This window comes from Emydura macquarii, unplaced genomic scaffold (assembly GCF_026122565.2).
Source record: "Emydura macquarii macquarii isolate MOO-44397 ecotype Brisbane River unplaced genomic scaffold, CSIRO-AGI_Emac_v2 contig_1045, whole genome shotgun sequence".
Classification (NCBI taxonomy): domain Eukaryota; kingdom Metazoa; phylum Chordata; order Testudines; family Chelidae; genus Emydura; species Emydura macquarii.
The window spans coordinates 4,365,948-4,391,962 of record NW_027131182.1 but is presented as its reverse complement, the minus strand read 5'-3'; the positions used below and the strand labels follow the sequence as shown (position 1 = coordinate 4,391,962).

At 42.0% G+C, this 26,015-nt stretch overlaps 1 protein-coding gene across 2 annotated transcripts in view; it reads left to right on the top strand.

Moving 5' to 3' along the window:
- Window positions 1-26,015, top strand: part of DYM (dymeclin) — a 382,124-nt gene that overhangs the window by 334,978 nt on the left and 21,131 nt on the right. For both annotated transcript variants that reach the window (XM_067545393.1, XM_067545392.1), the window contains one exon: window positions 4,419-4,532. In XM_067545393.1, coding sequence (XP_067401494.1) covers window positions 4,419-4,532 — 114 coding nt within the window. The remainder of the gene's footprint in view (window positions 1-4,418; window positions 4,533-26,015) is intronic.

The following is a 26,015-nucleotide window of genomic DNA, read 5'->3' as shown; positions in this document are numbered from 1 at the left end:
GCTTCCTAATATGGGAAAGTCTTTCAGCTGGAGTTCGGCATGGGGGGCCGAAGGCCAAGGTGTCTACCGTAAGATAAGCAAAGCACAAAGTTGTCATTGTTAGCTGACCCAAAGTAGTAAAGGAAATGTTACAATGTAAAAAGTACTCCCCTTCATGTTCACAAGGCTAAGCCAGACCCGCATTCCATTCTGTACATCTCAGAAGGGTCAGACTGGCGTTACAGACATGGTAAGCAAGGGGCCCTTGCATCTGTTATAGAGAGGCTTCATTAGCACTAAAATCCACAATTGACACTTTAGTGAGGAGAGGGATCATTGGGCTCCCCTGTAACATGCCAAAGACCAGTTTGGGAGGAGGTGGGCAGAACAGATTAGAGGACACTGTGGGTGAATCGTAGCAGCAGAAAACAGTGTCCTGACCCATAATACCCATTGCAACAGTAGTAGGACTAGGAATAGTCTTGGGGAGGCGCCCGGGGACCCTGTCCATGGCAGAGGAATAAAACGGAATGACTGTATTGGTCGGGTACTTTAAACTTGTGCCACCTTCCCTAGGTGACCATGTGTGATATTAGTCTCCTGAGGGTAACGCAAGCGGAAAGGGAAGATTTGCTGCAAGCATCGGGGTACAGGCCTGGCCCTTATGCTGCTATGCTGTGTTCCGTGATGATGCCTGCTCATTGAATAGCAGGGTGGCGGGGAAAAGTATCCTACTGTGGTGGAAGAAATAAAGCTGCCCTCCCCGGAAACCTTCTGCAAAGGTTAACAGATTATCTACATGAAAGTTTCCTTGAGATATCCACAGAGGATTCTCAGAGCATATCTCTGCATTGAAATAGTCTGTTCCGGGAGTAACCCTCCACTGAAGTTTGCCATCACGCAGTAAGACCCTCCCCTCAAAAACACAAACTCCTTTTAAGAAGCTGGACTGGGGACATAACCACAAAAAAAAGATTTGCCACACACTCACTAGATGTGCCTTCCCCTGCCTCTCGATCAGTCCCGCTGTCTTGTGTGGCTAGACTGCTCAGGGTAACGAACAGGTCCTGGCTCTCAGGGAGAATGAATAACCCGCTCTCCTGAACCCTGCTCTCCTCATCCTCCTTGTCCACAGCATCCTCCTCATTCGTCCTGGACTGGGATTCTTCGGAGGTATTGATGCTGCCTGGTGGCACAGTGGTGGTCACCGTTGAGAATTGCATGCAGCCCCTCATAAAAGCAGCATGTTTTGGGCAAGGAGTCAGAACAGCTGTTAGCTTCTCTAGTTTTCGATAAGTCTGCCTCAGCTCTTTGATCTTAACACGGCACTGCTGTGCGTCCCTGTTGTGCCCCTTCTCCAACATGCCGTGAGATATCTTCTAGTATATATCTAAATTTCTTTTGCTGGCTCGGAGCTGAGCCAGAACAGACTCTTCACTCCACAGACCAATGAGATTCAAGACCTCTGGTCAACTCCAAGCTGGAGCGCGTTTGGGCCATGCAGTCCCCATGAGCAGTTCAGCTACAAAGCTCTCTCCATGCTGTCTAAACCAGAAATGGAAATTCAAAATTTCCCAGGGCTTGAGGGGAGGAGATATTTCCTGTTTACATGGCCACGTTACAGCAAAGCATGAATGTCCAGAGCGGTCACAACGGAGCATTATGGGATACCTCCCGGAGGCCAATGGCATTGATTTACGTTGCTTTCTGCCTACACTGACACAGATTCGACCCATGGAATTCAAATTCAGCGCTATGCCACTTGCAGAGGTGGTTTTATTAGGTTGACTTTTACCAAGTTTTAAATCGATGGAACTTACATGCCAGAGGGGAGACATATTTTAGGGGGTCGACGTAAGCGGCGTTAGGTCGACCTCCATTGCCAGTGTAGACCAGGACTAAGATAACACACAGTTGCACTTATCTAGACTACATCCCTACAGAACAGGAACATGTACACAAAGATGTATTTACATTTGAAACATGTACAGAGATTGGGTATTTGTATATGGAGACAGCCAATCAGACATCCAACTACTCACATATACATGCAGACTTGTATTTCTGCAGGCCCACTAAGCACATGCAGTTGTGCTCTGGGAATTGGGTTCTGAATATCCCCTTTTTCATAGAACTGCAGACAGACTTGTGTCCTTGACCAGAATTTCCCTTCTCTGAACTTTTGTACATTGTACTGTGCTCCAGCTTGTCTTGTATGGTTGCCACCATAGAATCATAGAATATTAGAGTTGGAAGGGACCTCAGGAGGTCATCTGCTCAAAGCAGGACTAACCTCAGCTATATCATCCCAACCAGGGCTTTGTCAAGCCTCAGCTTAAAAACCTCTAAGGATGGAGATTCCACCACCTCCCTAGGTAACCTATTCCAGTGCTTCACCACCCTCCTAGTAAAAAACTTTTTCCTAATGTCCAACCTAGACCTCCCCAACTGCAACTTGAGACCGTTGCTCCTTGTTCTGTCATCTGCCACCACCAAGAACAGCCTAGCCCCATCCTCCCTGGAACCCCCTTTCAGGTAGTTAAAGGCCGCTATCAAATCCCCCCTCACTCTTCTCTTTTGCAGACTAAACAAGCCCAGTTCCCTCAGCCTCTCCTCATAAGTCCTGTGCTCCAGCCCCCTAATCATTTTTGTTGCCCTCCGCTTCACTCTCTCCAACTTGTCCACATCCTTTTTGTAGTGGGGGGCCCAAAACTGGACACAATATTCTAAATGCGGCCTCACCAATGCCGAATAGAGGGGAATAATCACTTCCCGTGACCTGCTGGCAATGCCCCTCCTAATGCAGCCCAATATGCCATTAGCCTTCTTGACAACCAGGGCACACTGCTGACTCATATCCAGCTTTTTATCCACCGTTACCCCCAGGTCCCTTTCTGCAGAGCTGCTGCCCATCTTCCATCTAATGTCATTTGCAGAATGCTTTAGGTTCTTTTGGGTTGAAAGGAGGTATAGAAATACAGGATTGTTGGATTATATGTTGTTCCAAGTCAGCAATTGGGGCCCAACCACCTGCTTCTACTGGGAGTTGAAAGTGGATGATGGGCGTGAAGCCCTGACTGACAGAGGCAAGCTGGACCAGAGAAGGGAGGGTAAAACATGGTGGGAACCCAGCCTGGCCTGGCCAGTGGTATGTATGAGGACTTCAGAGCTGTGGGGGAGCAGCAACAGGAAGGGACAAACAGGGTGGGGTAAATGTGTGGGGAACCATTTTAATAATTTCTGATTTGTGGGGGACCTGATTCATGAAATCTGAATGCTTGGGGTTGGCAGTACTGCATAGCCCATTGTCTGGTCTGTGATTTGTGTGGGTTTTGGATCTCTTCCCTCCCCACTCCACTTTTATTAACACTGAGTCCCAAATCCTGTGCTCCCTGGGCACCTTGTTTCTCTGCTCACTCTGCCTCTGGTTTAGTTAGGTTGGTGGGTTTATTCTATTTTAATTTAACCCCAATAATCACCACCTCCAGTTGTGGCTGGAGAGGCAGAGAGCCAGGGCAGGAGTGTGTTCAGTGATTATTCTCGGTGTATGGGTCTGGGAAAGATGCTCATTTCCCAGTTTGTCAAGAGCAGCAAAATTTCAAGCTAGCACTGATATACTACTTAGAATGTGTGAGAGCTGGCATCTCTGTTTTTTCTAAAATTGATGCTTTGCTTTAACCACAAGTTATTGGTTTTGAGGCAGGAATAATTGGGTAACATTTTATAGGCTATATTATGCAAGAGGTCAGACTAGATGATTTATAATGGTCCCTTCTGGCCTTTAAAATCTATGACAAAATATAATAATAGAAATTGGAGATGGAAGAACCAATGATTCTTTTAGTCCATCCCCCGCCAAAGCAAGATTGTTCCCAACATTGCTTTTTTCTAACGCTTTCTCCAGTCTAGTTTTGAAATCTTTTAAGCAGTGTGACATCCACTGTGACATTCTAGGTAGTCATGAATTTGTTTTTGTAGAAACTGACACATTATAAGCCTGTTTCAGTCAAATATTAGCCAGGAGTTTTCTTGTATATGTAGCAGTAGAAAAAATGAATTGGGTATTACACAGATTTCTGTTTAGAAAAATTTCTGCTTGTGCACGTTAGAAACATAATATACGTGAACAGAATGTCAACACATGTTGATACTAGTACTAGAAATTCTAAATCTAATAACTGAACTGTATTTACTAAATAAACTGTATTGAATTAATCAGCCATCAACACTGACCATTGAAGACTGTTGATCATTTTTATTAACTGGTCATAAATCAGCACATTTCTTGATTGTGGCATAAGTAATTACATTAGTGCTTTGACAAGTACAGTTTAAAGATATTCTGATCAAGGGAGGGAGAGAAAATGATCTTTTAATTCGTAAACTGGTAAAATTATCTCTTTCTTGCACTTATTTACATGGTATCACTTTGTATCCAGGTGATCAGCTTTTTCAGCTCCCGGTTGGAGCAAGCTGGAGCCCAGCTGTCAGTGGAGAGAGTTCTGGAAATTATCAAACAAGGAGCTGTTGCGTTGCCCAAAGACAGGCTAAGGGTAAGTGCTGGCAAAGACTTGGTTGATTAAAATATAGTGTTTCAATTAATTATGTCAAGGTATCATTTTTCTTTTGAGATCAGGTCATAAGGTACTGCATCATGGATTGTAATATGTATGTGTTTTAATTTAAAATACCTCATTAGTTTGGATTGTACGCTTGTTTGGATCTTTTTTTTTCTTCTGTAAAATGTATGTTCTTGATTTGCTAATGAATTTTGGTGCCTACAATTTGGAGGCATTAGAACATATCCAGGGTGGGGCTTTCTCATAATGTCTCAAAGATGGAGTCCACACTGTTAAAATTCTCAACGAGGCCCTCATCATTTCCCATTTTTACTACTGCATCGTCATCCTCTCTGGCCTTCCAGACGCCAGGATTGCTCCCTTCAGGTCCATTCAAAACACTGCTAAGATCATTTTCCTGATCCATAGTTCAGGGGTAGGAACAAAATAGTCTAGTGCAGGGGCAGTCAAAGGCCACATTTTTGTCAAAGGCCACATTTGTCAAGGTATAGTCAAGATCCAGACTCCAGAGAAAATAATAATAAAATAATAAATTTTAATAATAATTTTAAAAACGAATACCAATGATAATAAGTAAATAAAAAGATGTTGGGGTCAGTTCACAAGTATCTGGCCCTCCAGATTTGGCCCCCAGTCTGCCTATTGACTACCCCTAGTCTACTGGAAACAAACCTAGGGCCTTGGAATGCTAATCTTGCTCAGCCACAGGCATCCTGTGTGATCCTAGGCAAGCCACTTAATCTACCTAGAGCCTCAGCTCCCCATCTGTATAATGGGGATTATAGCACTTTCCTTCCTCACAGAGAAGGGTAAGACCACAGGGTTGTGAGGGTAAAATCCACTAATGATTGTGTGGTGCTCAGATACTACAGAAATGAGGGCCATATAAGTACCTAGATAGATGTAACTCCCATTTTTGAAACACTCCCCCTTCTCCACTTCATCAAATACATGCACTAATCCTTATATTTAAGGCTCTTCACAGCCCAACCTCTCCCTCACTATCCAATCTTTGGAGTTACTGCACTGTCATTCCTTTCTATTGCTGTTCGGCCAACAGTGGCACCCTCCAGCACCCATTCATCTGCTTCTCACACCACCATCTTCACACGCTCTTCCATGCTATCCCTTATGTATGGTTCTCCTTCCCCAGTCTAGTCTGTAAAATCACTACCTTGTCCCTCATAAAATTCCTCCTCCAGATCCACTTCTAGTGTGATACTTTCAGGAAACTTATCAACTGACAATTGGGCATGGCAGAGGATGAATGGCCAGTTATGACTACTGATATTTTATTGATTTATAGCTTATTTAAAATAAAAAAAACCTGGGAACTATCTAGCTGTGCATGTGATTAGCCTATGTAAGCTCATGTTCTTGTTACAGTTTCCTTCATCATCTCTGTCCCATTTGCTACACCCTCTTTTGTCTTGTCTAAATTAGAGTGTAAATTCTTTGGAAGAAGGAACTATCTTATGCTCTGTATTTGTACACCGTCCCAATCCTGAATGGGTCTGCTAGGTAGTGCTGTATTAGAATAAACACTGAGTTTCTAGGTCCAAGTCCTGTGCTCACACTACTATTTCATGTCCCTCTTGTACTGGGGTTTTGGTTTTACTATTATGTTGTGACAGTACCACAGAGACAGTCTGAAGATGAACACGCATCTTAAGTTATTTCCATTCCATGTATGGAATTATTAGAGAAAAAGCATTCTTGTATGAATAACTAAAAGCTCCAGGTAATCAAAAGATTAATATTGTTGCTTGACATAGATTCATTGTTAGATAATGAATTGAAGTACACAAAGATCTGAGGTTCATTTATTACTTCTTTAGTGTGCCAAATTGATGTGATCTGGAAAACTTGAGATATCTATGGACTTATACATGCACGTTCACACACGTATATTGGTGTAGACCATTTGTTTAACATAGGCCTTCCATGTTGTTATACTGATAAGGCAACTAAAGTATGAAACCAGCTAGTATGCCAGATTGCCAGTTGAAAGAAATTGATTTCAAGGCAAATATTCTGATATACATAGATATGTATATTTATAAAGAATGTTCAGAATAATATGTTAGTTAATACATGGTGTCGTCTATCAATTAATCAAAACCTCTTTAGAAACATTAAACCCTACAGATTCTTATGAGACAAGGAACTAGTGTACTTCCTTTTTTAAGGATCAGTAAACTGAGGCACAGAAAACTTGTCTCTTTCCAAAAGTCACCCAAGTTAGGAGCAGGGCCAGGAAGGAGAGGCTAGGCATTCTGACTCCTAGTCCCCTACTCTGACCACTAGATAATAACACTCATTCCCAAATACTGACTTTATTATTGTTGCCCCTTTGCTGACCAAAGGTCAGATCAGAGCAGGTCAGTTTCTTGTCTGTAGCAGATACCAGTGATGCAGGGTCAAGGTTTTCCTTAGTGGTGTATGTTTGTCTGCCCTGTCCCTCAGAAGAAGCTGTTTTGTGTGTGTGTCTCTCTCTGTCCATGACACCTCTTAGGTCTTCCTGCTCTAGCCCCTGATTTTTTCACCTGGGAAACTCCTGGCTCAAGGAGAAGGTAGATGCCTAGGAAGGTCAGCCTGGACATCGACTCTTTTTGTGCAGCAGTTCTGCACCACAAAGGAACCTCAGAGCTTCAACTGCCAAGCAAAGGCAATGCCTTAATCCACACAATACCATGAATGACTCTCTGGGTATAGTTACTGCATGCCATGGTTAGCTCTATTTATGGGGAGTTTCATCTTGAGTGCTTATGCACTTTGGTTGATGAACAGTAAAACAAGTCATGGGGTAGAAGGGGGAGGACTGAAGCAGTGTTTTCACTCACTGACTCAAGGCAGACACACATCCTGGTAGTTCAGTTGAGGGTTTTGTTTTTCAATATATATAAAAACTAAGGACAATAAATATGTAAAATAATGAATATTCTTCACTGACTTATTGTGGGCTCAGTGGAAGAAATAACTTCAGAGGAATACCATTTACTTAACTGTTGCTATAGCCATTGTTAAAATATGAAAACATGTAAACAAAAAAAAAACATGTTCAACCATGATCCTGATCTACACAATGGTGCTTATCAGTTTCAGGGCACTCTGTGCCACTCCTAGTCACTTTCACGCTGGGAACTGGCATGTGACTAACAGGGGCACATAACTCAAATGCAAATCTCAAATTGCTAATTACATTTGCCTATTAAGTTAAATGTGTGAAAAATGATCCCCTGAATCTGTTTGGCAAATACATGCCAAGAACTGGAAGCTCTGTGTCTTAGTATCCTTACAGTTCTGAAGCAACCTCAATGCTGTTCAATATAAACATAGTATAATTAACATTACTCTAAATCATGTGCTTTTAGCCATATACTGTGTAAGGCAGGGAAAGACCAAGCTGAGTAATTAGCTTTTTAGAAGACTCCAGCATAAACAGAGAGATAAAGGGCAGGTGCTGAAATGGAGAGCTGGTTATTTCTCCTTTAGCCTGAGAGAGGAGATAAATGAAGCTAATAAACCTGGGACTGAGGTGGAGACCACAGCTCATAGATAGAGCTGTCTCCTTTGCAGACAAGCAGCCCACAATCCAGGCTCCCTGTTTTATTGCAGAAGCTTATTAAGAGCAATTTAAAGATCACAGTGATAGGTGAAAATTGGCCTCAATCTCTCTCTCTCTCTCTCTCTCTTTTAAATTCACAGGTTGTCTTTCTTCCTTTCAGTGAATTATCTGTAGTTTGAGGATTAGGAGCGTGAGAGAAGTGAGACTGTGTCTGGAGTCTGGCAGTTATCTCAGGATTTTCAATGGGAGTTAGCCAGCAGATAACTGCTCTTTTACAATAAGTGGGAAAACTTGTTCTGAATGCCAGATATTAACTGGAAGCTGACATTGGGTTCATGGAGTGAACACACTTGAGAGACCACATTTTATGCTTTTGAAAGAAACTTCCCACTGCCTAAGTCATCTAAACTAAAAACATTTTATTTTTGCATACACTTGCTGAGGTTGGATTTCCGCTCTGCCTGATTTTTTTCCACTGTGTTGATTTGTATTTGCTCCTTTTTTCTGTTTCCTTATAACCTCTCAATGTGCTCTACAGAAGCACTGTTATGCTGTGCCTCTTTGATATGAGACAAGCATTTAACAGTCATTAAAACTTGTTCTAGTTTATGAGCAATAAAACTCACTTAACAGAATGTAAAAGGAGAAAAGCTTCGTTCCATCCAGTCCGTGAGCCCTGACTGAACGGAAAACCAGGGTCTGAGTGTTCCGAGCACGTCTCAGGGTATGTCTACAGAGCATTTTGGAGCGAGCCTCCTAGCCCAGGTCGCGTCAGGGTCAGAACTCCAGCCTATTGCTCAACTTCATGGCACTTTCTATGCAGCTATTTTTAGGCCACGAACACGAGCCCTGCTAGCCCAAGTCTGTTGACCTCGGTTGGGAGGCTCACTCCAAAATCCTGTATAGACATACCCTCTCAGGCTTGCTGCTCTCTTAGCTGAGCAGTTCCAGCTTCCTCAACTCCTGTTAGTTTCCCAGGAAGCAAGCCCTTAGTCACCAGACTGCAGGGGGTAGGGAGAGAATGGGAAATTGGAGACAGGATTGTTCTTGAGCACTGCCTAACAGCTGGCCCAGAATTGCTGTACAGCCTTCCCATACTAGCCACCTAGTTTCAGGAGTACTGCCAACCCTAAAAGTTAGACCATCAGAAGACAGACAACGAAATCAATGTAATTAAAATAAATTATGGTTTTGCGCCAAGGTGGCAATGGAGGATTCCGTCTTCTGGCCTGGAACTTTTAGGGCTTGTCTGCGCTGAGTTATAGCTCTAGAGTTGCCCCTAACTTAACTCTTGTCCATGCACAAAACCCCTTAATTCGAGTTGGATGGCCCAAGAGAGGGGGTCTAGGTTTAAGTTAGAGTGAGCACAATTTGTCTGCTGCTGACATAACCACAACAGCATTAACACAGGCTAGCATCACTCAAATGCCTCTAGCTCTCCAATGTTTTCCCACAGTTCCCCTCCACGCGCTCAGAAAGATCAGACAAGTTCTCCCACAATACATTGTGAAAGTATTCATAGAGCAGCTTAGCTTACTGCTATCCTACAAATTGTGGCATGTGCCCCCAGAAGTCTTAGCATCATGCACAAGTGAGTGCAGCTCTAGTGTGGCTGCAGTAACTCGTGTGTTTTCACAGTGTGACTGCTCTCAACGTTGAGCTAAGCTGACTGGAGCGGAGAAACTCAAGTGTAGATAGCTCAAGTAAGCTCTGCAGTGGGCATACCCTTCAAGGAAAGTGCCTTTGACACCCCCGCCCCCCCGGGGCCCAGAAGATCGGGGAAAGGAAGTTCCTGAATTTACAGTGCAGTGGTCAGGCAATTTTCCAGTTCCGTTGCTAACTTCTCAGAAGACTGGAAAGGTTCTCCTCTCTCCTCTGGGGTGATCAGAAGGGTGTCGTCATCTTTTGTTCACTTCCTTACCCAATATGAGGTTCATAGTCAGGCATGGCCTGAGCCCATGCAGCGTGCCATTCAGCAAATAAATACTGTGTGCATAAATCTAGTGCAGTATGAAATCAACCCCTACATTGGTGTCACTTGCAAATAATAGACGTGTATTGGCAACTGCAGTTTATGATACTAGGGTCGTCCTCGATCTGCCATTGCAGTGGTTCTCAAACTTTTTAAATGGAGCCTCCCCCCCCCTGGAATTTTGTCTGTCAATCGCACTCCCCTTCCCCTTTCTGAAGGGGGGGAGGGGCTTTTCAGAAAAAAAGGGAGTGCGTCCCATGCTGTAGGTCCTGTTTTTTCCTGAAAGGGGGAGGTTCTGGGGAAGGAGGGGGGGTGCAATTGTTAGGGGGCGCTTCCTGTGCTGTAGGCCCTAACAATCGCACCCCCCGTCCCCTGAACTCCCCCCTTTCAGGAAAAAAACAGGGCCTACTGTGCAGAAAGCGACCCCCTAACAATGGCGCCTCCCCGTTCCCCAAACCCCCCCTTTCAAGAAAAAAACGGGGCCTACAGCATGGGAAGGGGGGAGTGCAGCAGCAGTAACGTGGGGAGCAGCGAGCACCGGCAGCAGCACGGGGAGCGTGCCTGGTAGCAGAAGGAGGTGGGCGGCAGCTGCTTCCGTCTCCGGGGAGCGTGGAGCTAGAGTGGCTCTGTTCCGTGCTCCGCGCCCCCCCCATGATCCATCTCGCACCCCCCACTTTCAGAACCACTGTGCCATTGCACTGGGATTCTCAGATACTTGCCTTAGCCTATAGAACAAAATGTAAAAGGAGAAAAGCTTTGTTCCATCCAGTCCGTGAGCCCTGACTGAACTGAAAACCAGGGTCTGAGTGTTCTGGGCACGTCTCAGGGTATGTCTACAGAGCATTTTGGAGCGAGCCTCCTAGCCCAGGTTGCTTCAGGGTCTGATTTCCAGCCCGTTCCCCAACTACAAGGCAGCTATTTTTAGGTCACTATCATGAGCTTTGCTAGCCCAAGTCTGTTGACTTGTCCTGGGAGGCTTACTCCAAAATCCTGTGTAAACATACCCTCTAAAGCTAAGTTATCCTTGCTTTTGCCACCTTCCAACTATATTACTGCAATCTGCTCTCCAGGTGTTTGTTCTATATCTGGTGCAAAATGCAACAACTCATGTCCTAAGAATGTTGGAGCACTCTGAGTACATTACGCCAGTGCTCCATGCTCTGGATTGGCCACCTATTTGCATATGGGTCCGTATCAGGTTGTTGGTTACAATCAGTTAAACCTTACATAGTCTAGGGTGCAACTACATGAAAGATCATGCCTCAGTCTATGAACCATGACACCGGTTAAGATCAGATAGATTGCTCTTGCATCAGGAAGTTTCATTGTAGGAGTCTTTGCAGCAGGACATTCCCCACTGAGTTCCCCAGTGCTTGGAGATCACTCTGCTATGCCATGTCAGAACAAGACTTTGGTGAGCTTCGGGGCTCAATGCAAGGCACATTTGTTTACACAGGCCTTTAATTAAGCCATGGCAGACATACGCTTTACTAATTGAAACGGGTTGTCTCTGCCTGTGACTGTTTTATGTTAGTTTTAATTGTTGTAATAATGCCCAGCTGCCACGGATGCTGGGCACTGCGTAAGAATATGTAAATTAATGCCACAAGGCATTGCAAAGGAAGAAATGGCAGATTAATGATGGCAACCGGGGACTCTGGGGCATAGTGCTGGGTAAGGGAGACGGAAAAGAAAACTTTCTAAAAAAAAAAAAAAAACTTCATCAGATTTTTCTCCATATTTATGTTTTTCTGCTCTGAAAGGTCAAGGATCTGGAAATACTGGAAGCTGACTGTGTCTAATACATCCTTAGATCTGACATTATGCAGGCAGCTGTAGTGCAAACTTCCCTTTACTAACCCACAGCTGCTGCAGGCCCTTAACCTGAGGAAGATCAGACTGGAAGGAGGAATGTAGGATGTATTTTTGGCAAACCGCTTTTGCGGCTCTCCAGAACTGATGCTAAAAACAATGTGTAGTGATTTTATCTACTTGGAGCAGCATGGACCATGAATAAGAATCAAAGCACGGTATTAGTGGGTGTCTACAAACCAAAGCAATGCAACTCAGACATTGGGCTGTGAATACCATCATTTCATAATGAAAGAGACTGAGGCCTGGTCTAAACCTACAATTTAGGTTGTCTCACTCTGTGCGTCATAGTTAGTTCAACCTAACCCCCACTGTACTAGACACAGCTAAGTTGACAGAAGAATTCTCAAGGAGGTGGATTTACTACAGTGACCGAAAAATCCCTTCGCTTGCTGTAGTAAGTGCCTACACTACAGCTGAGTAGCTGCAGCTGTTCCACTGTAGACCTTGTAGTGTAGACATAACCCTAAGATGTCAAACTTTCTCACTTCTGAGCTGACTGAGAAGCAGTGAATAATAATTCATGTTCCTTTTGAAAACATTCATACCCAGAGGTCATATTCTCACAGGCTTTTGGCAGAGAAGAATGTGCTGCCCATCCCTCAACAAATATGTCTTGGGACAGTCAAGAATTCCAGGAACAATTATCTGAAGTGTTGTGACAGGACTTATGACAGTGGATGGCCCGATTGAGGATGGTACTTAAGCAGGTGCCCAAGGGCTTGTCTACGCACAAACTTGCACTGGTTTAATTAAATGTTTTAGTTAAAGTGGTAAAAACCCTTGTGAGGACACTCTTATTTAATAGTGGTTTATTTCCAGTTTGTTTCCACACAGGGATTCGCACCAGCTTAACAAAACTGGTTTATAATCACAGTTTAAGGGCTTCTCTGTGTGGGGAGTTATTCAAGAATAGCTATTCCTGATTAACTCCATGTGTGGGCACTCTGATTTTGGAATAAGTGTGCTTTGAGTCATGTCTACACTATAGGAGCTATAATGACACAGCTACAGCCCAGTAGCTATGCTGCTGGAGCACCTTAAACTACGTCGAGATTTACAGCAGTGTGTAGAGTACGTACACAGTATGCCCTGTAGCACAGATATAGATAACATAGTAAATGGCGAGGCACTGCTTTAGGTGAATGGAGTAAAGACATATCAGAACCTTAAGGTATATACCCTATACGTCTCTTTACATGCCTCCCCCATCTACACTGCTGTTTTTAGCACTGTGGTGTCCTGTTGCCTCCCCAGTGCTGTAACCTTTCCCTGCTGAAGGGAAAGACTCTGGCGGTGGGGAGGCAGTAGAGAAAGGCTAAGGCAGTTCCCTGCTGCTGGAGTCTCTCCCTGCTTTCTCCCTGCCTATCGGAGCCTTTCCCCACTGCCAGAGTCTTTCCCTGTGACACTGCTCCTTTATACCCTTGCTTGGGGAGCGAGCAGGATGTGTTCTCCAGGGTGCTGTAAGTGTAGACATAGCCTACGGCGCCACAGCAGCATAGATATGGCAAGTGCATGAAAATAACTTTTCAGATCCACAATCATTTAAAAAAACGGGTTGACCTCAATTGTGACAATGCTCTCGAAAGCCCAGTGCTGTACCACTGAAATTTCCTTTGTCCAAAATGTATTTCAGCAGGCTCTGAAGAAATGAAAATATGGCCTATTTCTATGTACATACAATCCATTTAATGCAAATACTGCAGATGAGTGGGAATGAGTTTGTGATCAACTACTAACAAAACTGTTTTCCAAGCCATGGTTCCAGCGTAAGTTGTAAGAATGCATGTAACTTGAAAGCTTTAAGGGAAGTGAAATAAATGTATACTGTGACTATTGGGAATGTAGTTCAGCTTGAAACATTCAATAAGTGAGACGCTTCATATTACTGAGCTCTTGGCTGATGATGATTCCATTAAATGGCTGAGCACATCACGCATATGCTGATTTGCTGAACTCTAGACTTTTAAAACGTTGGCTTAATATGGTGAGTCATTTGTAAAGCATATTTATTTATAAAAAGATTGGTTTGGTGTTTGAATTTATAAATCTAAAAACAGCGAAAATGCCCAATATAATTACTGCTCCGCTAAACCTATACACGGAATTTGAAATGTTGCATATTCCACCATTTGGCTTACTTTGGTGATATAAGAACCGGACTTTTGCACATAAGGTTCTAATTACAGTTGAGTTATCTGTCAGAAGATTGCCAGGCCTACCAGCAGTAGTGTATACCGTGGCATCCACAACCTCTGTGTAGCACTCCCAAAGAGAGTTAGTTAATGTTGTAACTGATACCATATTTATACATTACTTTCAAGACTGTTTGAAAAGGGGATGTGCAGTCCACCTCTCCCCAGGTGTCCTTTGGATATGAAAATTCTATAATACACATTTTTATTAAATTATTTTTATAGGCTTATGTGCAAAAATAACACTCAAATAGCTTCAGGAAACTCATTTTAAAAATGTGGCTACTCTTGAGAACCCAAACAACTTAGGTTTGCTTTTACACTGCAGCTGTCCGTCATTTCTGGAATTAAAACAGCATTTTGACTTACATTTGTTTCGAGGGCTTGCTGTGGATTCTTCCAGTAGGAGTGGTGGGGAAACCTTGTAAATGGGAGGTGGGGTGCAGAAGGGGAGGAATTAAAAAGCAGCTTATTGGCATTGCTAACTAGGGCTAGAAAGAAACAGCAATTTTAGTTTACTCGTACTCCTGGCACAAAGTCAAAACTATAGTAATGCTTTTCTGACACCTCCCCATCGAAGAGTAATATAAACATCACTACAGCATCAGCATAGGAAAATATGCATTAGCAAGCTCTTGAGTCTCTGCTCTTTAAACTCTTTCCCATGTAATATTAGATTCTCACTGTAAACGAGCCAGAATGTTTTCCAGCAGAAAATAATAATCATGCCTTCAACTTGGAAAGAGCACTCCATAAAACTTTTTTTCTTTGTAGATCAAGAATAAACAGAGAACTTCAGCCCTGTTTCCTTCCTATTCCCTAAAATGTACATTCCTATTCCTTAGTATTTTAAAGATTCCTGGTTGAACTCCTGGCCCTATTTAAGTCAATGGGGCCAGGATTTCACCCCATAGTTTTAAATTATATGAATCACTACTACTAGTTTATTAATAGGAAACAAGGGCTACTGCAACTTCTAGGCTTGGTCTACACTTACCTCCGCGATTCGGCGGCAGTCAATGGGAGTTACGCCAAGTACGCAAAGAACTTGCGTAACTCCCATCGACTGCTGTGCTTCTCTTCTGTGTGCCGTCTTCACTGCACTGTGCCGACAGGAACCATGTTCCCATTAACACAGCACTACGCTATTTGCGAGGGTGGATTAATAACATCAACTTCTGGATCAACTGAGCGGGTCTTCACTGACTGCTCAGTCAGTCCAGATAAGTTGATCTGACAGTGGCAACTTTGCCACCGTCAGTGTAGACATAGCCCTAGTAAAGTTAACAAGAGTCTTCAGTGGGAGTAGATCAGGCTTCCAAATGGTATGATGACTTTAGTGCAGGGCTGGGATTCAGGTCTCCTGGGTTCTTTACTTGGTTCTTCCACATGGTGAAACTGTGAGTTTCAATTCCTTGGTTTCCCTGTTTGTAAAACAGGTTTAATACTTGCCTACTTCACAAATTGAGGCCTATTGTTTGTAAAGTGTTTTGAGATACTCAGATACATTATATTATTTAAGCACGTTGTTCATTTTTATTATGATCACTATTTTGTAATAGTGGCACTTGTGTAATATTTTACAGTAATATCTCACAATATGGGAATAGGACCATATATACATATTGCTTTTGTAATCATGGGTCACCTGTGGAGCCAACTTAGCAATAGTCGTTTGTATTGCCTACATGTGGGTAACTAGAGTCTTACTCCCCCTATCAGCAGTCATTCAGGATGGTGCACAGCAATCATGTTTATTCTTTAATAGAGGAAGGCATCCATCACACTAATCAGCAGGCCGATTAGAGAGCAGAGTCTGCTTTGGCCTTATCGTCGCACAGATAATTATTGCATCAGTAAATATTTCATTGTTATCCAATCATATCACTCCTTTTATACACATGTTACTCCCTCAATTATCACTATTCATTTTTAAATCCACCCCTCTGTCCTTCTTGCCATGACTCGGGGGTCACAGGACTGGTATATCTCTTATGGCATACCAGCATGTTTGCTTTCTTATGCATACGTGAGTGGAGCAGCAAAGTGGAATTTAGATGATCCCAGTGCCTCATACATGTTGCCAATTTCACTTTGCTGCTCTGAACACTCACAGAGCTGAACAGCAGGGGTTATGGAAGCAAAGTAATGTTGAGTGGGTGGGAAAAGATGGAATTAATGGCATGACTAATGAGACAGGCTCAGCTTGAGGGAGCTGTGAGTGAGTCTTGAGTAGCATATTACCACTTTTCTGTCCCAATCTAACTGTTGGATGCCCCGGTGTTGAAGTTGCTGATAAATCACATACTGCATAGAATCTGCCCAAGAAATCATTTCATTCGCATTGCATTATACTTACAATGAGAGAGTGCAGAAATGTCTCCATTTTGCTTTGGCTATTAATCTCAGAAGCTGTTTATAAATTTCTGTGCTGCAATAGAGATTTTAATTTAAGTCAACAGGTTTACAATATAGCATAACCTGCAGTACTGCCTTTCATTCTCACACCACAGCCAGTGAGCTATGTTTATTCCTGAAGAGAGAAGAAATAACACTAACTTCTTTAATCAAAGAGTATTAATAATATTTAGCATTTAGATACGGCTTTCTATATTCAGAATGCTTGGCAAACATAACTAATCCTCCCAATGTCCAAGTAAGGTAAATAGTATCTTCCCCATTTTACAGATGGGAAATCTGATGTACAGAAAATGTAAGTGACTTGAGTAAGGCCACAGAAGGGAGTCAGTGACAGCTGCAGTTATGGTTCCTGGAGTTCCTAGCTCTTTATCCCAAGCTTAAATCACGCTGCTCTCCAAGGTGTGCTCTAGTATTCATATACCTTGCTTACAAACCATGGACTTTCCTTTTTTAATGTATTCACCCTGTGTTTATCAAACATAGAACCATCCCTTCAGTTTGAACTTCAAGTACAGTACATCTAAGATCCCAGCAAATCAATGCATGATTATATCATGATAAACGGCAAAATGAGTCAGACGGGCAAAATTTTCCTTTGAAGTAAAGAATTTATTCTATGGTTACTAGAGCAATTGAAGATGCAGGGAAAATGAATGCAGACACTTGGGTTAAGAGCAAACATATAATATTTCTCTGACTTGCCTGGTTTCCTTTTTTTAATATTTTGTTGTTCATCAATGTAATTGTGTCTTTCCTTGTAAACTCTAGAACTTGTAGCATTTTTCTCCCTGTCACTGTGACATCTGTTTGTGAGGGTGTAGCTAATCAACTACAGACTCCACTGCTAATCTAAGCCTGCAAGCCACTTGAAAAGTTTAGCCAATATTTTTGTAATGAAGGCCTGAAGTTATTATTTGAGCTATTTTTTTCTTTTATCTTCCCTTCAGGGGTCATCAGACTGGCAATATTTTTTTTTTACAAGCTCAGGCCTTGGACTTTTAAAAGTTAAATCTCTATGTGTCAAGCTATTTGACTTTCCTGTAAAAATGTTTGAGTTGTGAATCAATTTGTAATAATATAAAAAAGAACAAACATTCAGGTTAACTCCATTTTGAAAGATGTGTTTTAAATGTACTGTCACATCTAAACACATAGTGCAGCTTGTGTAGCATATTGAAAAGTTCTAGTTATTTTGTAAGTAGATCTGATATTTACTGTTAATGTTGTGCTGTAAAATTATCAGGTATAGTAGTTATGATAACTTTAAAAAAGAAAAGCACTCTGAGAGTGTTTACTTAGATTAAAACCAGAAACTCCAAAATGCAAGAGAGAGTGCTCAACTTTGCAAGCAATGTAGTCTGTCAATTCCTTTGAAAATTTGCCCCCAGTCGTGTCTCTTGGCAAAACGTATCCATACGTGAATTATTTATTTTCTGTACTTATATTTCTCCAGCGAAATAAATAAATAAAATTCTAAACTCCTTCTAAATACAAAGTTGCTTTTAAGGCTTAGCTTTAAAAAGTATAAATAATAAAGACAGTTAAAAGTCATATACCGGTGTGTGTGTTATACAGCCATGTGTTTCCAGCTCAGTGGCTTATAGCATAATATAGGAGGTGTATTATAGCTGTTTCATTTTTTAAGGGGATACCACATGTTGATGAAGTACTATCATGTTGTGCTTCAGTAAGAGTTCTAAATGGACTCTGGCAGTTTCAATGTTTGCATGGTGCTATTTGGCTCAGCAGTGATAAGCAATAGACTGTCTGGCTCCTTCAAGGAGTCTTTCAGTAATGTCTGAGCACTCCACAGTTCCGAAACCCTCTGGCTGACTTTCCCCTGTGGACCATTCATTTATCAGGAAATGAAATCGGTTACAGGATTTCTCACGTTGCCAAACCTCACTGACGAAATCTGGTTTGTTCCTAATTTCAGAAGTAGCAAGAACACATTAACTGTTTACTCTTGCTAGTTTCTTTATGACTTTGCTAAGAACACTCCATGTCCTTTTTAACTTTAAATATTGTAGGAGGTTGCTAGCATGCATTCTCACTATATAAACTTATTAAAGACAATGAACCTGATAATTTCAAATGTTACATTGGGGTTTGTTCCTTTGCATTAGATTGGAAATAATTTTCAGCCGATTTTCAGTTTTATCATATCTGGATGCTTTTTAACTTGTGACTCAGTCTGATGGCAAGTTAAGCATATTCTTGATATCATGGATCAGCTTCTACATAAGTAGAAGGAACAAAATTGAGAGAAGTGTGGATTTGAAAAGCATAGATAATGTTTTGTTGTTTACTGGGAAGTTTAACTCTTAAAGTAAATGATCTAGTTTACGTGATCTTGGCCAGAACTGGACTAGACAATTTTTTTTAAAAAAAGTTAATCCAGTGTTCTGACCATGAAAAGTATAAACAGGATATAGTCATCTTTGGATGCAGTTTACTTTTAACTTTGCATTTTACTTATGTACAAATCATTTGCTCCCTACTGGCTACAAACAATGTAATTTTTTTTTAAAGGTACTTGGGTTATCATGGTCTTTTATTATGTATATAGTTTTCACAGATTATACCAAACCTGTAAAATCAGATACACATATATAAAATCAAGTTAATTGATAACATAAAATTAAAGTACATATTTACTGGGAAGAACCATGTTTTACTCAGATTGAAGGATTGCTCTGCAGTTTGTATAGCTCTTCTGTGTGACGCTCACTGCTGCTGTGAACATAAACCTAAAATCTGGCAGATTGCAGTGAGAAGGGAGAGTCATTGATACAAAATTCACACAGAATAATGTTGCAACTATCTAGGAGACAGCGTCTGTCTCTCAAGACTATGAAGGCTTTGTCCGCTGAACAGCTAAGAGAGCTGTTGTAATTCTTCTGTTGCAATACTGTTTTTTGTGTTTGAGCACAGATAGAAGAATGATGACCAGCAAGTTGTCTGGTGGTCAGAGCTGAGTCCTGTTTCCCTATCACCCAAATCATTTTCAGTTTGTGTAATAGAATATTACAATGGGAGCATTTCTTTGGTGATATCAATGTGGTCTAGTGCAGTCTGTAGCTGTATCCTCTTATATGTGGAATTAACAGGCCCAGAGGTAAAGCACAGTACACATATGGTAATTATTATGACTGGAAGTGGTTCCTGCATTAATTGATGGCAGTAGCAACTAAAACCAGCCTTGTTTAATTTTCATCAGTTCTTATGACAAGATCCTGTAAACAGGATCCTTAGCAGTCTCATCATTATGGCTCTTTCTCTTTTTCATTAAGAATGGGTCACAATGAAAATATTTAGGGTTCTTTTCACTCAGTCTTTGTCATTGTTTTGGATCCTTCTTTCATTAACAAATTGTTGTTGAAAACATCTACCCAGCAGCCTGCCATAGAGAATTGGCTGTCTCATCAGCCGATTACTGAGATTGACATGGGGTTACAAGACCAGCCCTTGGCTGGTACCAACTAGTGGCTTTGCTCACAGTGTGGACCCTCTAGAAACAAATGAATGACTTGGTCTCATCCAGTGAAGCCTTGTCACTGACATAATTGGGAATCATAAAAATCATACGTTTTCAAAGCTGTGCCTTCAGCTAGAATTGTACTTACAAGTCTTACAGAGGTAGCCATTTTTGTCTTTTATTATGATTGTATAAACAAAACGTTCCTGCTAACAAGGGACATTCTTAAAAAACATACACAAAATAGAGAACATGTAACTGAAAAGTTCAAACAGAGGCTTTGTTCGTCTTTTTTTCCCCCTGCTCAAGCCAAAAAGTAAATATAAGCCCTAAGTGCTTGCATTTGGCATTCTTCCTGCTACAAATGAAAGATTCTTCTTCGAGTGCTTGCTCATGTTCATTCTATCGTAGGTGTGTGCGCACCTTTGTGCATGGTTACTGGAACTTTTTTCCCCTTTAGCAGTACCTGTAGGGCCAGCTTTGGTGCCTCCTGGAGCCCCACGCACATGCCGTGGTATATGAGGTGCTGCCGGCCCTACGCCCCCTCAGTTCCTTCTTTACGCCTGTGATGGTTGCTTGAACTGCTTCAGCTTGCATCACAAGTGCTCAATCCCTTTTGTTCTCCTTAATCGTTTGTTGTTTGTCTTAGGTAGGTAGATTAGACCTTAAATGTTGTTAATGATGGTAGTTAGTCACTTAGGATAGTCCTGGCTGGGACTTTGCTGGGAGCGGGACATGCCCCAATCACTGGGCTTCAAACCATGTGCCTCCTGTGGGAAGGCCTTTCCGCTGAGCGACCCCAGGATAATTGCCTAAAGTGCCTGGGGGGGAAGCTCATTTGTAAGGACAAATGCAAAATTTGTAACGCTTTCAGACCTTGGACCCAAAAAGACACGGAGATCTGCTTGAAAGTCTTACTAATGGAGGCAGCACTCAGATCGGCCTCTGAACCAACCCGTTCTTCTTCGGTACCAAGCGTGGCATCGGTGCAGAGTGCGCCGTCGGCACTGGCCCCGCCTCAGCACCAGACTTCTTCCTCTCCATCGAGGAAGAAGCAGTGAAAGCAGCGCACAGAGCGGGGACGCTCCCCTGCAATGTCCAAGAAAGCGGGATCGAGCCTGGGGCTGCACCGAAGCCAGACAGTGGAGACTTGCTTGCCGCCGCCAGAGCCTATGTCTCCAACCAGAGAGCCACCCCAGGCTCCTGGGAGTGGGAGGGCATCTCTGCACCTGCCGGCACCATCAACACCAGAGGTGTTTCAGGCGTCACGGACCTTGTTGGCCTTGCCCACGCCGCCCTGGTCTCCGCCCAGAGAACTGCATACAGGTCCATCTGACAAAGTGGGTTGCAGCCCACGAAAGCTTATGCCCACAGAAATTTGTTAGTCTTTAAGGTGCTACAGGACTCTCGTTGTTTTTACCTTGTAACTGTTGTTCTCTGAGATATGTTGCTCATGTCCATTCCATGAGCCGCCCCATATCCCCGCTGCCGGAGTTGGTGGCAAGAAGAAACTGAGGGGGCGTAGGGTCAGCAGTGCCTCATGTACCATGGCATGTGCTCAGGGCTCCAGGGGGCGCCGAAGCCCACCCTTTGGGTACTGCTAAAGGGGAAAAAGTTCCAGTAACCATGCATGAGGGCGCACATCTACTCCTGCAAAATATTAGGCAGTTGAGAACAGATAAGTTCAGGGTAGTAGGTTTTAGTAATTTAAGTATATAAACATGAATACAATGTACATAAACATTATGGACAGGGTCTTCAAAGGCACTGGTAAAGCCTCCATGGACTTCAGTGGAGGCCATCGTTAGGCTAACAGTGAGTGCTTTTGGAAATTCCACCTTGTGTGTATATTGATTGCCTTTTTTTTTGCCCTACCTCTCATAAGCTGCTTGTATTCTTTGAGGGCAGGGACAGTGTATTTTCTGTTCAAAGACATCACTTCGTACATTGTAGGAACTACTGGTATGCAAATAAATAAGTCTGATATGATTGGTAGTCCTTGATCCCAAGGCCAAAGACTGGAGTGGGATAGGTTGTTGCACAACAGCATTGAGGTACATTGGCAGAGCTGTGCGTGAGGTGGCTAACTGAAGTAGTAGTGATGCCACAGTTGAGGACTGAGATGCAGTGGCAGAGTTGTAGGTAGGTAGGTCAGCTTGAACAGAGCACTCCTACTCTAAGGACTTGTCTACATGGGGAAATTGACTGGTAGAGCTATTCCGGATAAGTATTCTACAATAGCTACTCCATAATTGCTCCCTGTGTGGACAGCCTATTCTGGAATAATTATTCTGGAATAAAATCACTTCTATTCCAGAAGAGAATGTCCACATGGGGGAGTTATTCCATTATAGCTACATTATACTGGAATAGTTATTCTGGAATAGCCGTGTGAATCAGTTTCCTCCAGACAGACAAGGACTACATTTATCTGTAGCCAGCATTGTTGGTGCTTCATGTGCTACCTGTTGAGGCATGAAATATAGACTCTCAGACACGACAGTGATGAGCACAGTATAAAAACCTATATAGAACTGAATAGAAAAAAAAAGTACTAATGAACTAACCTGTGCTTGGCCCATAAAAAAGAATTCTAACTTTTCAAATAATATTAAAACTTTTTACAGTGTTCCACATCCAATGGCCAAACTGTTTGCTTAGCCTTAGAGATTCTGGAGCCCTTTGTGATGCTGAAGTTGGAGATGGGAGTGTTTACAGTTGTGCTGTGTCACTTACTACATTGTTGGTTACTGTAGCTGCTTATTTCCAATATGTTAAAGTCAGTAGGTTGTGCCAATGGTCCATCTAATCCAGTATCCTCTCTTGGACAGTGATCAATACCAGACACATCAGAGGAAACAGGAACATTCCCATAATGAGCAATCATGCAATAATTTATCTCCTCATCACTAGGCAGTTAACATTTGATTTATGTTCTGAAACATAAGGGGTGCTATACAAATGCATAGTCAATATCATGTGAATATTTCCATGTATCAAAACTTGATTATTTAAATAGTAATAATAATTAATAATGCATAGCTTATCCTGTAGTGAACCTAGCAATAGTTGTCCTCCCACTAGAAGAGCTATTTCAACTATTCTTCCTCCTCAATCAAAAGGGCTGTGTCTGCTGCAGGTGTAGTATGCTTAGCCTTGAAAAGGGGGAGTTCAGTGTCTTACGACTCCTTCGGTTGAGTGTCATTGACTGGCTCCAGAGAGACTCATTATCCAGTTCTTATCCATAAGGAAGAAGGCTGCACTGTGGGGGTGTAAATTGAGGGAGATGTGGAGCGAAGGAGAGACCCACAGGACTGTCAGGGACATTTTCCGTGAGGGGGAAACGTTTTCATGTTTCCACCTATAAAGGCTTGTTTTCCTTCCTGGTGAAGAACAGCCACTGGTTGAACAGTCCTAGCAAAACCCAAGGCTGTGTGTTTGTTCTTAAGCTATCAAGATGAATGTACAAGCCTACCTTAAAATTAGATGTTTTGAAAACCTTGTGGAGAAAGGGGCAGCCCATTAAATATGAATTCTAGCCTTTAAAGGGAGTGTGAATGACCAAGAGAAATAAAGCAAATGTTTCTCTTTCTCTCTTTACACAAGCTACAGTCTAGACTAGATTTCTCATTGTAGTATGAAGTGCCACAACAAGATCAACTGCAAATGAGTAAGGCAGTAGAAAACCTGATTTTCTATGAAGGCCTTGGAATGGTATAGCATGTAAGTCAGTCTACGTTGTCTGGCATTGATTTGACTATGCAGTTAACAAAATAAAATAAAACCCTACTACTTTAAGTAGGCCCTAAATGTTCCTTCAACATCTCAGAGAGAGAGGAAAATCTGACTTCATAGGAACGCAGTGACTGAGCAAAAAGCCTGATCTACTACACATACAAAACATAGCATACTATGGCCCATTGCAATTTAGTGTCTCTTGGTTATCTGACACCAGTTGTATTAGATTTGTTACTTTGGTTAGTCGTTGATTTAAAGAAACTGATGCAAAAACAAAAAAGATACTGTAAGATACAGGACAAAAGAAGACATTAAGGTAAATGATTTGAGGTTAGAGGACTTTGTTCAGACAGGAATATGGAGCATGAACAACTTCCAAGTATTCACAAAACTGCTCTGCCTTTCCAGACGATTCACGTAATTAAAACCATGTTTATTTTCGAGGATGATTCAAGTATTTTTAAAAGTGCATGAAAGGAATGTCACTATCCAGGACTTCAAAGCTTCTCTGGTTTTGCAACAAATTGTCAATAATCAAAAACTATCAGGGTGAACTAGTCCAAAACATGCTGTCTCTTAGGAGCACTGTGGGGGAGAGCCCCTCTCATAGCCTGGCGATTCAGCAGCAGTCAACGGGAGTTACGCAAGCTATGCTGTGCTTCCCTTCTGCGCTGTCTCTTCACTGCACTGCGCCACTTGAGGGGGTGGTTTACCAGTGTCGACTTCTGGATCGATTGAGTGGGTCTTCACTGACCGCTCCATCGATCCAGATAGGTCGATCTGACGGCGGCAACTTTGAGGCCGTCAGTATAGACATCCCCTTACAAATCTTAGGAGCCACACCGTTTTGGAAAGTGACATCTCTCAGGGATCACTTATTTTCATGACACATTTCTTTATCTAGCTAAGGTAGTTCACCATGCACTGTGCAGTCTCCCTTAGCAACACACACTATCAGTGTAGTGAAAAGCACTGTGCAAAATGCACTGCACCTGCATGGCATGTTATTTCCAAAGGACTTGAGTCAAATTAAAGGAAAGTTTCATGAGAATACTCAAAGGTATTTCCCTTCTTTGAGAGCCACCTTCTTACCATGTGTTAGCTTTTTACCCCCAGCCTTTTGGGTTGGAAAGCTTTTTAAAAAAGTCTCAACATTTTAAATAATTTATATTATTCTGTTTTATTATAATAAAGCAAATGTTTTCTTTTCAGACTTGCATATAAAAATGGATAAACCACTTTTTTCTAGAGTTTAAAAAATAATAATAATAATAATTGGGCCAAGGCCAAGTCTGGAAAACTTCAGCTCAGCAGCTGCAAGATTCAGAAAGTTCTGAGCAACTGAATACAAGGTTAGAATGGAAACCATCATGCAACCCTAGCTGCCATTCACTAACACTCCTGCTATGACATTTGTAATGTTAAAAAATGCTTCTATATCAGTTTTTTAAATTAAACTTCCAGTTACGTTGGACACACAGAAGAATCTAATGTATAGAACAGTTCTGCCCAGATTGACATATGGGCTCTATAATGAAGTAGAAGATGATCAGGCTTTTTCTGTGATTTGACAAATTTTCACTGCAGTGTTTGTTTAAATGTGGAAGCCTAAAATGAAATTGAGATATGGTTTATGATTTCTAGGCAAAACTACAACTTTTATTTCAGTTTTGGTTTATGTTTAACCACTAAGAACAGAACAAATATCTTTCCTCTAAAAGCTTAAGCAGAGAGAAATTTTAGAATATTTACAGTAACCAACCAAAAATGAAAATAAGGAACAAATGTACTTTGTTGACTGATAGTTGCTTCAACTGCATTCCAATCCGTGGGTTAAATTTTATAACAACTTTCAGTACAAGTTGCAAATGCTTTTATCAAGCTGATTTTGTTCATTTTTAGAAAGATTGTTTTTGATGGCTTTTTTTAAAGCCAGCTACGAGGTTCACTTTTTCAGCTATTCAAGTAGAGTAATGAAGATTCTGCTTTTAGAATTTAGGGGGCAGTTTGTGTAGTGCACCATAGCTCTCCTGTAGCTGTGTAATGGAGCTGGGGTGAAGTGGTTGCAGTGAACTATGAATCCATGTGATTTTAGTGTTGTTTAAGGTTCGTAGGTTTGAAACATCACCCCATTGTGCATGACAGATTTGTTAGCAGGAATTGAGGTTCTTGGTCATGTTCACACACTTCCTCCTTTTCCCAACAGACCCTG